This window comes from Myotis lucifugus, unplaced genomic scaffold, assembly GCF_000147115.1.
Source record: "Myotis lucifugus unplaced genomic scaffold, Myoluc2.0 scaffold_294, whole genome shotgun sequence".
Taxonomy (NCBI): domain Eukaryota; kingdom Metazoa; phylum Chordata; class Mammalia; order Chiroptera; family Vespertilionidae; genus Myotis; species Myotis lucifugus.
In genome coordinates, this window is record NW_005871342.1 from 1,283,719 (window position 1) to 1,297,586 (window position 13,868).

Genomic DNA, 13,868 nt, shown 5'->3' on the forward strand with positions numbered 1-13,868 from the left:
CCTGGGCAAGAATAACCATTCAGCTCATCTATTTTTCTTTTTCTTTTTTTAAAAATCTGTAATAATGCAGCAGTTGTGATGGTCATCTATCTATATATATAAAAGCCTAAGTGACCGGAACGACCAGTCCCTATTTTAGGGATATCGTTTTTTGTCTTTTTTAAATATATTTTATTGATTTTTTTACAGAGAGGAAGGAAGAGGGATAGAGAGCTAGAAACATCAATGAGAAAGAAACATCGATCAGCTGCCTCTTGCACACCCCCCACTGGGGATGTGCCCGCAACCAAGGTACATGCCCCTGACTGGAATCGAACCTGGGACCCTTCAGTCCGCAGGCCGAGGCTCCATCCACCAAGCCAAACCGTTTAGGGCTAGGGATATTGTTAAGGTTACCATCACCCCATTAGTGAAGACACATCAGGAAATTTCAAATTTATGCCCCTAAAGTTTTGTTTCACCAAAGCATTCTTTTTTAAAAATATATATATATATTTTATTGATTTTTTACAGAGAGGAAGGGAGAGGGATAGAGAGTTAGAAACATCCATGAGAGAGAAACATCCATCAGCTGCCTCCTGCACACCCCCTACTGGGGATGTGCCCACAACCAAGGTACATGCCCTTGACCGGAATCGAACCTGGGACTCTTCAGTCCACAGGCCGACGCTCTAGCCACTGAGCCAAACTGGTCAGGGATCACCAAAGCATTCTTGGTCCTTATAAATATGAATCATGTAATTGACTGGGCTTCCCAATTTGCTTTGGTCCCAGAAAGCTCAAAATCAAATTTCTGGTTAATAAATAGCTTTATAGGGTTTTATGATCTGCATTCATTCCCCTGATCCTGTATTTATAAAATCTGAAAAGATTTTTAAATAGAAAGTAAATATCTGGAGGCATAAGTCCTTGCATTGCAGAGGTGGAGCGCCTTCTCTCTGCCAAGGGCCATTTGGGTATTTATAACATCATTCGCTTCATATCATTCACTTAATATAAATTTATGTTGCTATGAAAAAAGTTCCTGGATTTATTGAATTCCGAGTCCCTCCTGCAGTTGCCTGGGCAGGGCCAGGCCAAATGATTTTTTGGGTCTTATATGGCCTGTGGGCCGGGTGTTCGCCACCCCTGGTTTAAAGGATCTGGTTCCTTGTCATGTATAATTCTTCCATCCTCTCCTAGGGTTCTTGTGTCTGTCAAATGAGCTAATATGTGTCCAGGGGATTTGTTCTGGTCCTGAACCTAGAACCCTGCTGGAATCTTCCCCATGTGAGTGTTACCACCCGGAGGAAAGGGGGCTCCAGGGTATGAGGCTCCTGACACTGGGGTCACCCCTGTCCTTCCTCCTGGGAATGAGCTAAGGTAGGGAACACCAGGATGCCCTTGGCCCCCAGCCACCTGTTCCAATCACATTTACACAAACACTGATTCAGGCTGACCAGGCCTCCTCCAGCCCCAGGTCAGCCAACAGGTCAGAATCCCTCAAAGAGCCTATGGACCTCTCGTCCATTTTTATTGTTCTATTCATGAGCCACTTCACAGACTGAATGCAAAGGGAAGGATATGAAGGAAATAAATGGAGGGGCAGCAAAGAGAAATGGGTTTTCTTGGCATGATAGCAATCACGATTGTAACCAAAAATTACAAAACAGTGTCATACCCGACATTTCCTCGATAGAAAAACAAGTTCATTCCATTGTATGAGAAAGCACTAAAAGCTGATGAGTTTTAAATTTTTTCTAGTGGAAAATCCAGGGCCTGCAACTAGTTGTGTTTTAAATTTTTAGAGAATTTTCCAAGGTGAACTGTAATTAATTGAGTGGAAGCTAAATAAAACCTGATGCTAAAGCGCTCAGCTTTCAAACACTTTCCCTCTAATGTTCCTGTGAACACGAGCGTGCTGGTGGGGGCAGCGCCGCAGCTGTGTTCCTTCCCATCTTTCCCATGACAGCTTTCGTTCCTATTTAAAAAGGAAAGATTCTAAGCAAAAATATTCAAATGAGAAGACAGAACAGCACTTGCAACCCAAGTCTTTGATGTTAAAAAGCAAGCTGCACCGAGGAATCTGAAGTGGAGAACTGTTTCATTATTAATGAATCTGTGCAAATCCCTGGGTTCGTTCTCTGCTGACCTTTCGTAATGTTGAGAGAAGTCTGTTTTAAAGGCACACCTGCTGATGACCGTAAATCCGTTTACATGCTTAGAATGTGGTCTTTGAAAATTATACCTGATATCAATGGACTAGTGAGCCTGGGCCTTGACAAGTTTCAGCAAGGCTTTTTGATTTTCAGGTTAAATTAATTGCTTTAACAAGTTCAGTAGTGACTTGGGATATGATTCACATTTGGGGTTTTTTGTGTTTTTTTTTATGTGTTTTGTTTTTTTCCCCCGAGAGAGAGGAAGAGAGAGGGATAGGGAGAAATATCATTGATCAGCTGTCTCCTGCATGCCCCCTCCTGGCGATGGAGCCCGCAGCCCTGACCAGGAGTCAAACCAGCAACCTCTTGCTTCCTGGATCAACGCTTAACCCCTGAGCTACCCCAGCTGGGCTGATTCAGATTTTGAATCTGACAGGCAATCACTTAAGTCCAAACAATGCTTTTCAAGTTCTTGATACAAATTTATTTCAATTTCACATAAATCCGATGGATTGCTAGTTTCTTACTCTTGTTCAATGAATCCTGAAGTCTTGCTGGGTCCCTTGACATTTATCCAAAGTAATGACAGCAAATATATACAATACATACAAATGCTACATATACAATATATACAAGTATATACAGTAGATACAAATATAGACAATCTTTGTCTAGAGTCGCTATTTCCAATTTGGCTGAAAGGCAACAACAGCTTCTTCTGGCAGAAAAGGCCTACCCTTACTCTGTACAATGTAAAGCAAATTCATTTCTTTATATATTGAGATTTTTATAAAAGAACAAGAAAGAGACACATGCACATGCATGCATACTCACACATACCCAGACACACACCTACTCCTGAGGGGCCATTTGAGACACCTTTTCACCCAATGACACATGTGAAAGTATTGGGAGCTTAGGGCACACAGAGAAATCCTTCCACTCAATACAACGACCTGCCTAATAGTGCCTCTTAGTTGATTTCTGCCTCTTGGTTCCTTTCCTGCCTTGTTTGTGGAGGCCGGCTCTCTAGTCTCTTCAAATGCGTGACATCTGCACATCCCAGTTTCCAGGCATCAAGCTCATCCCTGAAATATCAACACAAGCAAGTCCTTGGGCGCAGGCTCAGAGCACCCTGCTGGATGAGAGCTCCGTGACATTTGCATATTCCCGTGGGGAGGTGGAAAGGTCAGGTAAATGCCAAGGTCAGGAGGATACCTTGGTCTGACTGGGATTTTTATTTCATTTTTTAACATGAGAAGGATTTTTTGAAAATGAGGTTACTACTGGACAATCCGTGATCTCATGTTTTAAAATTGGCAAATTACATCGTAATATATTGAAATGTCTTAAATCGTTTGTCCCCAGGTTCCAGGCAGAGTGAGGGCACCAGCCCAGGAAACTTCAGGGACTGCATTGATCCCACCAGCTCCTCCCTCCAGAAGCAGCCCTCACATCCCAGACCTGAGCGGCCTGAAGAAAGCTGCTGCCTCCTCTCCAGCCAGCAGCACCGAAGCCCAGGGACCCCCTGGGTTCTGTGCACTGCCGGTTCCCTCCTGGCCCCCTCGTGTTCCACAAAAAGAAATGCAGGCTGCGACCCCGTGGTGGTGGCCTTTGTCATCGCTGCCCTCCAGCAGTCAGCCCCGGCCGGCTGCTGACCTGCAGAGTTTGCCAGGAAAATCCATACAAAGCCGTCAGATCAGAAGTGAGTCGTGCCAGCTCTCCTCATAGGAAATGGTTAGATGGGTGTCTGACTGCTAACACCTCAGTTCTTTTCCTAGGAGGTCTGAAAATAGCTCGGAGTTCTTTAAATGTCTGGAGATGTAGGCGGCGAACGCGTTTTGAGTGGAAAAAACCTCCCTGAGGTCCCCCAATTCTGTTCCTACCATATTCCCCCAGTGCCGGCCTCATACCGCAGCCCCCGAGGCCCAGAGGTAATGCAGCGCTGGGCAGGCCACGGGTCCCTCTAAGAGACAGACTGTCTCCCTGGACAGCTGGTAAGCCCGGTCACCCAGCGTTTCCGGCCCTTGGTGCTGTCAACTCTGTGTGTCCCTGGTTATAATTCTCTTATGTCCCTAAGGCCTGTCCCTGGTTACCCCATTGACAGGCACCTCGTACCTAAAGGAGCCCTTTTCTCCGTCTTCAGCCTCAATGGGCCCAGACAGACTTCTCACTTCCTCAGCTGTGACCGTCCTGTCTGCACTGTAGTCAACATAAGCACCACAGGAGCTGAGGGAGTCGCCGTCAGCCTGGGGCACAGGAAGGGGAGAGAACAGCCTGGAAGGGGCTGTAGAGGATGGATCGGACGGGGGAACCTGGGCATGACTCTGTTGGAAATGAACAAAACATGAGTTAACAAGGACTGAAGTGCGGTGGGAGCCTTGAGAATCGGATACAAAGGGACCAATGTGTGGATCTTGCGAAGAAAGCATTGATAAAACCTGCGGTCCTGCTGGGCGCAGGAATGAGGAGAGTGTGAGGACTGCCGGGATGTCCCCGATACAGTTTCTCCGCGAGGGTCTGAAAACCACTTGTATCCAAATCTCCTGGGAGCTTTCCGAGAGTGCGGGTTCCTGGGGCCACCCCAAGAGTCTGGCTTTGTTAATGGACTGGTGCCCAGAAATCGACACCTTAATCTCCCCAGATGATTTCAATACACAATCAAGTGGCTATGACGTCTATACTGCCTAAGGGCTATGAGCGATACCTTTTAATTTATTTTCATTTATTTCCCTATGTCTGATATGGTTCTTGGCAACTAGTCAGCTGCCAAGAAATGATTGCAATGGCGAGTAAATGGAGAGGATTCAAAGATGACTGACATTTCAGCCTGAGTGGCTGAAGCACTGTGGTCCCATTCACAGAAGTGACGGAGAAGAGCAAGTCTGGGGTGAAGGTAAGTCTGTTCTTAGACATGGTGACTTCCAAACGCACATGGGTCATGTGTGTGGGGCTCGGGAGTGACGTGGGGTCAGACAAGGAGACACATGCGTCATTTGCATACCAGTTGAGGCTATGACTTGGGTGAAGGGTGCTGCGGGCTGCTAAGGACAGAAGTTCAGGGGAAATGCGTGATGAAGAGGGTTGGGAGGACCAAGACCCAGGGGGGATGTGAGAGGGGAAGCAGAGCCCAGGGGAGAACCAGCACTGTGTCGTGTCCAAAGATCAGAGAGGAGGGAATACAAAGAGTTTAGAGATTGGTCCGTCGGGTCTAAGAGTTTGGGGGAACTTGAGAACTGAGGAAGGGCCACTGGATTTGCTTTTAGGAAGTGGGAAAGCACCGGTGATCTTCCAGAGAGTAGTGTGAAAAGAGTGGTAGGAACAGAGCGGCCACACGGGTAAAATAAGGAAGTGGGTAAAGAGGAAAGCTGAGGCCACCAGCAGAGATCACCCACCGGGGATTTCTCAGGGGAAAGTGAGAAATAGGATATTGGGCCAACAGAGAAAAGCCAAGCCTTGGACCTCACTTGTCCCCACAGCTGCCCCTCACCCCCACCACCACCCCCCCCCCCCCCAGTGTTCTGCAGGGGCCCATGTTTCTTCTGTTTCTCTCTGTACCTTCCTGGGCCACCTCACTCATGGTCTCATCTCCATCGCTTAGTTGATGATCTGGTCCCAGGCTTCCCTCTGCCCTCCACACACCTCTGTCTGTGTCCCCCAGGCATGTAGGCAACACTGCTCAGTCTCAGGAAGGGGAGCCAAGTGTTCCCCGTCTCTCTTTGTAGCACCACCATCCACCCAGTCACCAGTTAAGTCAGAAACCCAAAGGCCTATCCCAGGACTCCCTCTTCCTCATCTCTACATCTGGTTGGTTGGTGATGGAGCCTGGAGAGTCTGTCTCCATGGCAACTGGCTCTGCCCCTTCCTCTCCAGCCCACTCCCTTTTATTCAACCTGCACTATGGCAATGACCTTAAATAGGTCTGCTGGCCTCCCCTTCGCCTCCAAGCTGCTGCCAGAGTCACGTTCCACAGGCATTAATGTGGTCAGGGTGTTCTACCCAGTGACAAAGAAAGAAGCCCGAGCCCTGTCCGTGGCTTTTCTCCGGACGCTGTGAGCCCTGCTTCTTCTCAGCCACACTGCCTTACATGTGCCTCACACATGCTGGCCTGCCTGGGCCTCCTGGTCTTTGCCTGTGTAGGTCCCTGTTTGTGAAGGTGTCTTCCCTTTCTCTTCCCTCCATCTCTCTGTTCCTAACCCTAATTAACACCACCCATGCCTGGCCAACACCTGGACCTCTTTCTGTTTATAACCCAGAAGTCTCATCTTCAAGAGAAAGCATTTCCCCTTCCTTTCCTTGTGTCCTTCCTGCCCTCTTCATCCAAAAGGCTTTTAGTAGTCTCCGTATATCTGTTCTACCAGACTGTGCGTCCTTCGCTGGTGAGGGAGTTTGGGGTGGCAGGTAGAGAGGGTGGAAGTTAACTCCAGCAGTAGCTACCTCCCAGGAGGCCTCTGGCGGGTGTTACTGAAAATAAAATGAATTCAACAAAAGACCTAAAATAACTTCGCTAAACATACTCTCTCTTATTCTCCCGACATTATTGTCTCACCTCCCTTCATTGCTCTCTGCCTTTTCTTTTATTCACGCTGTCCTTCTGCGCCCTCTTTTCTCTTTCCTGGCTTCTTCCTTCTCCCTTTAACTTCTGTAGGAGCTCGCACCAGCTCTGGGCACAGCTGCCCTCTTTCCTCCTTGTTGTACCTCTTTCCCCTTGGCCTTGTCTTTGAGGCTTTACGTCTGTATTCTAAGAGCATCGGCGTGTCACCTGCAGACACTGTCATTGCTTTGGAGAACTTATCCAGGAAGATGGTGATATTGACAAGTGAGGTCACAGAAGGAGGAAAACGTGCAGATTTTCAGACCAACTGGCTGTGACACCCAGATAAGGTCCTTGGGTAGAGACGCTAGACAAAATTCCTCCTAAAAAGAATAGGAGATCATGACCATGTGAGTGCAGTGTTTAAGTTCTTCCCTCAGGACGAGATGTTTATTTTTCCTTTTAAGATGCATCCTGGCCCAAAATATCCCTGAACATCCATGTATACCCGGTGGAGGGAGGAGATGCGCTCGACCCCACTTGGTGGCAACCTCGTGTGCCCCCTCGGGCTGCACAGAGGCCCCATGCTGCCCTTTCTCAGCGGCTGTGAGACCAGGGACAGGGTTAACACAGGTCACTGTGCTCTTCTGCAGATTACACAGAGGGGACACCTGCAGATGCCAGTCCTCAGTGAGAATTAAGTTTGGGATGGGAAAGACCCAGCTGACGTTGTGCACTTATGGGGCCCTGGGTGGGGCCCAATAACCTCTTGGGAACAGGGGTGGGGACCCTCCAGTCCTCACTAAGGGAACAAACACAAATGGACAAAGTGCTTGTCCTGCAGCCAAATGGGATCGATGTGACTTTCCTCTCTAATAATATTTAATAACAGGATCTTGGATTAGGTGTAAATGGTCTAAAGCCCAAAGGAGACACTCGTTGATTGTTTTAAAACTATTCCCCTGGCACAGGCGCCAGCCCAAGCCTTTCTCTGATATCGTTGTCCCTGAAACTGGTGTCTATGTGGTTGGCTATTGAAGAGAGAAATGGAAGCCAGCAGGTTGTGTGTGAGCAGCCCCTCTGCTCTGCTTACAGATACATTGTGGATTCGGGATCTGCTCGCTGCGGTAATGAGGATGTAGAGACATGCAGAAATTCTGTCTTACACGGAGATGTGAACTGGGTGGGGCTTTAAGGATGAGCTCATCCAAGCTTCTCATTTGGCAGCAATGGGATCTAAGGCTCCGAGAGGCCAAGTGATACCCTAAGGTCACAGAACGGAAGGCCTGAGCGGGAGTAGAGCCAGTTAGCCAGCGATCTTCCCACAGATTCCCCGTGGCCTCTGGAATGGCTCAGAGTCTAAGTCGCTAGTGGGTTAAGTAGGTGCTGAGGGCTGGTTCTGTGTATCCGCCAGCATTACCCACACCAAACCAGCCAGGACACTCAAGTTACCCAGTACCCAAATTACTGTCAGGAAGGTGCCAGGGCAGCAGGGGGAATGGCACCCAGGGGGCCGGGGCTGTCCCTGGCAGGCCCCTCTCTGGTGCTGAGCAAGGCAGTGGGGGTGCGTTTTACACAGGCTCTAAGAATAAGTGACCGTTCCTTCTACAAAGCGGCATGGTGGCTCTAGATCCTGGCAAAGAATGGGGGCCCAGCTCCCTGTGCCTGCAAAGAGTGAATAACAGCTCCTCCTTCCCAACCAGTGCTCACAAGGCCCAGCCTTTCTCAGGAAGCCAGTCCCCTGCGTTGAACGTCCTTGTGTTTGCCACTCCGTATGTAACTGAAGTGCCTTATGGAAGCATAAATCACTTTTTTCTATTTAATCTGCATACTCAGAGGCGGAGTCCCGAGTGTGTGTTCCTCCTCACCGAGTCCAGGCACGGAGCCTGAAGTGAGTCATCAGATACGACGGAGCAGCGGCCCCGTCAATGCGTGCACAGTGGACGTTAATGAGTGTTCAAACCGACATGGCAAAGGCAGTGTTCTCAATTTTTAAATTACAACTCTGCGACAAGTCATGCTGTTAAAACATACAAGAAATACCAGTTAGCCTTCAAGGAGATAACACACAAGCCCATACAGATCACTGCTATCCCAAAGTGCGTAACAGATCATTTTCTCTGAAATGAGGCAAGAATTAGCAGGTAGTTCAATTATTTGGGGACTAAGAGAAGTAGAAATAACAAACCCAAATATTAAACACCAATTACTACCCCAGGAGCTACAAATCGGCTTGGCATTACAACATGCCCCTCCTCGGTAGCAAACCCAGGAAATGTGGGGGGTTGGCAGAAACACAAACCTATAAGGAATATGTGTCTACACAATGAAGACATAGTATCACTTCCCAAACAGCACTTTCAAAATGCTCATCACATACATTGTGAGAAAAGCCTGGCGCGTACATTCCCCCCAACAGCATTGAAAAGAACAACTTCCAAATGTCGGGAGGGAAGCTGCTGTCAAGCCAGCAGCTGGGATAAGTGGCCGGAACTTCTGCTGTGGCCCCAAAGGAGGTCTGTGGGTCAGTCTGACAGCCTGGTGGCCAATGACGTCATTTCATAGGCATATTCTTAACTCCAGGAACAGAGCAGAGAATCACCCTGACCCTCCCAGATTAGCTCCAGGGAGCAGAAGATGGCTGTGTAAGATGTTGTCTAGCAAGATCCATTAAAGCCCAGTTGGGAGCACCTGGGACCTTCACACCTTGGTGGTACCGGAGGGGAGAGGAAGGTTATTCATTCCAGGCTCACAGTTCAGTCTCCATCCTTAGTGGGAATCAACTCATGTCCAAGCCAGCTGAGTTGTTCTCTCTCCCTCTTATCTGAAACCATCACCTGGAGAACTCAATGCTATTAGGACAGTCTCATGCTCAGAAGTGACTGAAGTTCCAGGATGGGCAAAGTAAAATTTTATACAAGTATGTCTATGTACAAGAGGTTAAAAAGACAGTCTCTAAAGCACTTTGGGATTCCCCTAATGAAAGGCACCAGATTAATGCAAGTCATTACCAACATGAAAAGTCAAGTATTCCAGCTTTCACATCTGCAAAGAGTGACCACAATGGGTATCTCTTCTGTGGTGGTAAAGCCCGCCTGTTTAGAAAAATACTCATGAGAGCGACTGAGCTCCTCTGCCTCCTACTTTTCACAAACTTTATGGTCAGTGACCATAGCAACCATGCCCAGTGACCTGAGACCACCCGTTTTGGCGAACTGAAGAGTCCTCACAAGTTTGTAGCATCAATTTCCTTCAGTGCAGCTAAGGCTGATTTTATAAATTCTCTGCCTTCCAGTGCTGGAAACATCAGCCCAAGCCAAATACTCCATGTGTAGATTCTGAAAAATAACCCTGCTCTTCCAACTGGGTGGCCCATTGCCCCTAAGTCATCTCACCCTTTCCTGCTTCTGAGATACAGATGGAGATGGTAGACCATCAGGCACCAGGACATGGTCACCGCCCCACCCTCCACGAAGCTCATCTGATGGAAGGATTTGAACTGGGGACTCAAGGGCACATGTGACTAGTGCATTCATCCAACAAATCACCTGGACCGTAGTATCCATAGCAACTACAAGTACACAAAACCTTCTGACAAGATCCTCACCACACTCCCATGAGGTATTCATTACTTTCAACTCAGACACAAAATGGATCTGCTCAGGGAAGGCCCAAGCTGTGGATAAAACATCTGCCTAACTCCATGCTTAGACTCCTGGATTTTGCAGCCTTTCCAAAGACCGAACCATAATGAAAGCCAACTGTAAAACCATCTGATTACCTAGAAGATAATGGAGAACTATCTTACAAAGGGGCCCAGGTTCCCCTTCACAATGTTATGTGCCAATTAACAGGAAGAGGAGGAGGACGACGACGAGGAGGAGGAGGAGGAGGAGGAGGAGAGGGAGAGGGAAGGCATTTTGGAGAAGGAAAGAGCTCTCAGCCTTCAACCTTTTAAATAGCATTGCGCTTTTCAAGACATTTACAATTGTGTTTATGGGAGTAGCAATGTTTTGTTTTACAGCTCTTTTCTTTTTTCTGTCCTCTACCCACCCTCCTCCAACAAAAGGCAGTTGAAATGGAAATAGGAATTGTAGTATTTCCATCCTGGGTAAACAGCACAGCTTTCATGCATTTCTGTATTGAGTACACATTTCCATGCCACCAGATTTCCATGTCATAACAAGGAAATTACAGCATTGCATGTAGCATACTATATCCTAGAAGCAAAATTACCTAAGTAAACTCTGCTTGGGAATAAAAGGGCCCTCGTTTTACAAGCTTGCAGAACAGGCAACAAGATTTCTAAACTACTGGCCTTGCTAGCAACTCAACAATGTTCCTCAGGGAAACAACACAACGGTAAACCTCTTTTTAGTGGAAAAAGACAATTCGACCTTATTTCTAAACATTTTAAAAAATAAATATTTCAGAAACATGCTAATATCTAAGACACAGCAAAGTTTGGTCAAATGGGCTAGACCAGGGACCTCAGCCAGAAAGAAATGCCTGCACGGTCACCCTAGGAAAGACAGAGGCCCGCCTTTGAAAAGTCTGCAAGCATCCTACAATCTGGCCTATGTTTAGTTGAAGCCCCTGTCCCTAAAGCAGCTGTTCTAGGGAAAACATTTCTATCTTCACTACATGTTTAACAGAGTAACATTCTCTAAAGAGCAACATTTAAGAGATGAACATCAACGCACAGTGTTCTAAAGGTGACCAGGTACCATGCAAGTCCCAGAGCTACGATCATTCATAACACAACTCACAGACTTGCATTGGGCATGTGCTCAACTTCACATTCTCTTTGTTTTGAAAGCAATGAATAAAAAAACTGAGATTTTGTTTTCATGTGACGTGAGCAAAATCCCGTCATATCCTTGCTGACCCCATAGATGTGTTTCCACTGGACAGACATGTAGGGGCTTTTTGTACAGATCTCACATGACAACCTTAGAAAAAGAGCACAGAAACCTCACAGACAGTACTGGACCACGTGCACTAGAGAACACGGTGAACAGAAAAGTTAGCATTCTGGGGGGTATTCATCCAGCAGAAAGGCGAACATGTTATGCCCGTGATGCCAACACCAGTGAGTGTCATTTCACTGAGAGGCGTGAAGGCATGGTGCCAGGCACACCACCCTCTAAAAATGATTCTAACTACTGTAGAAGCAACCTGGATGCAATGCCCATGCATCTCTCCCCTCTGGGGCTGGCCATACTCCTTATGCCACAACCCCAAGGTGCCTGGACTGTGCCAGAGGCCCGAGAGGCAGCTCAACAACGTAGATTTGAGGACAAGTCCTCCCTGCTACTGTAGGGAATCATTTAAACTTAATTCACTTGGCGAGCTCCTGTTCATGTTTGTCAGGCTCGCCATGAGGGATTTAACTTTATGGGCATAGTAGTCCCTTAAATTGACAGAAGGGACCTCCTTCATCCCATCTCCAAAGTCACAGCTGCGCATAGCACTCTCAAGCTGCTTTTGGCGCCGATAAAAGTGGGAGAACTTGTTGAAGATCAAGGTGATGGGCAGTACCACCACTAGGATACCCGCCAGGATGCAGGCAGAGGCGGTCAGCTTCCCTGCTGTGGTTCCCGGGACCACGTCCCCATACCCCACGGTGGTCATACTGACGGTGGCCCACCACCAGCAGGCGGGGATGGTGGCCAGGCCCTCGTTCTCCTCCTTTTCGATGGTGTAGGCCACCACGGAGAAAATGGAAATCCCCACGGAGAGGTAGAGCAAAAGCAGCCCGACTTCTTTGTAGCTGTACTTCAGGGTGGCCCCCAGGGAGCGGAGGCCAGTGGAGTGCCTGGCCAGCTTTAAGATTCGGAAAATCCGCATCAACCTCAGGACCTGGGCCACTCTGCCCAAGTTGGCCAAGGTAGGCGTGCTCTCCACCACCAGGTTCACCACCAGAGTGATGTAAAAGGGGACGATGGACATGAGGTCGATAAGGTTGAGGGCGTTCTTGAAAAACTTGAGGAAGTCAGGGGCCACCGCGAACCTGGCCAGCAGCTCAAACGTGAACCAGGCGATGCCGAAGTGCTCCACGATTTCGAACCGGGGGTCCTCGCCAGGGTTGCCCTGACTGTCGGGGATCTGGAAGTCCGGCAGGCTGTTGAGGCACATGGTGATGATAGACCCCAACACCACCAGGATGGACAGGATGCTGAAGACCCGGCTCAGCACCGAGTAGCCGGGGTTGTCCAGCGCCAGCCACAGCCGCCGCCGGAAGCTGCCCAGGGGCTGCCCCTCGAACTTGGAGGCGTCGTTGTAGAAGGCCAGGATCTCATCGAAAGACGACGAGGTGCTCTCCTGGTCGCTCTGCTCCTCCCACTTCTCCTGCGCGGGCTCCACTTTGCGGCCGTGGTAGCTGTAGCTGCAGCAGGAGTCGATGAAGAACTCGTTGATGCCCCAGTACTCGATCTCCTGGCTGAAGGAGAAGACGCACAGCTCGGCCATGACGTGCAGCCGGCCCGTGTGGTAGAAGTGCAGCACGTAGGGGAAGAGCTCGGGGTTGCGGTCGAAGTAGAACTCGCGCTGGACGTCGTCGTAGTCGTCGCAGAGCTCGAGGATGGCCTCGCGCGAGTGGCAGAGCAGCAGGCGGCCCAGGCGGGTCTCCGGGAAGCGCAGCAGCGTGTGCGAGCGCAGACGCCTCTTGAAGCCCCCGACGTTGATGCGGATGTCTCCGTCCTCGACGTTGGTCTCCGACACGTCCCACAGGCTCCGGCGGGTCATGTTGGAGACGCCCAGCCTCCGGCACCGAGCCCGGGCGCTACACCTGGAAGCGGGGTGAACCGCATCGGATGAGCGCGGGGTGCTCAGGGTCTGGGCGCCCTTCTCTTCTTTCCCCCCCATCTCTGGCGGGCCCAGTCCTCTCCAGGTGGGTGTCTGGGTGCTGAAGGCACGGGGGGATGGGACATCTAAACCTAAGAAAGAGATCAGCTAAATCCCGACTTGGAGGACGGTCTATAAAATGCCAGAGCAGTACTCCTCAAAGCTGCCCAAGTCATCAAAAAAAATCATCAGAATCAATTCTGGCCCTGGCCAGGGTGGCTCAGTTGGATGGATATAGTCAAAAAATCACAAGATGGCGGGGTTCCATTCGTGGTCAGGGCCATACCTGGATAGACTAGGCACATACTGAGTTGCAGGTTCAGTCCCTGATACGGATGCATGCAGGAAGG

General features: G+C 49.1%; 1 protein-coding gene across 1 annotated transcript in view; it reads right to left on the minus strand.

The window, feature by feature from the left end:
- Positions 1–11,629: 11,629 nt before the first annotated feature.
- The window catches only part of KCNS2 (potassium voltage-gated channel modifier subfamily S member 2), a 3,001-nt gene continuing 762 nt past the window's right edge, over positions 11,630–13,868 (minus strand). The window contains exon 2 of the mRNA XM_014465435.2: positions 11,630–13,462. Coding sequence (XP_014320921.1) covers positions 11,986–13,462 — 1,477 coding nt within the window. The 3' untranslated portion in view covers positions 11,630–11,985. The remainder of the gene's footprint in view (positions 13,463–13,868) is intronic.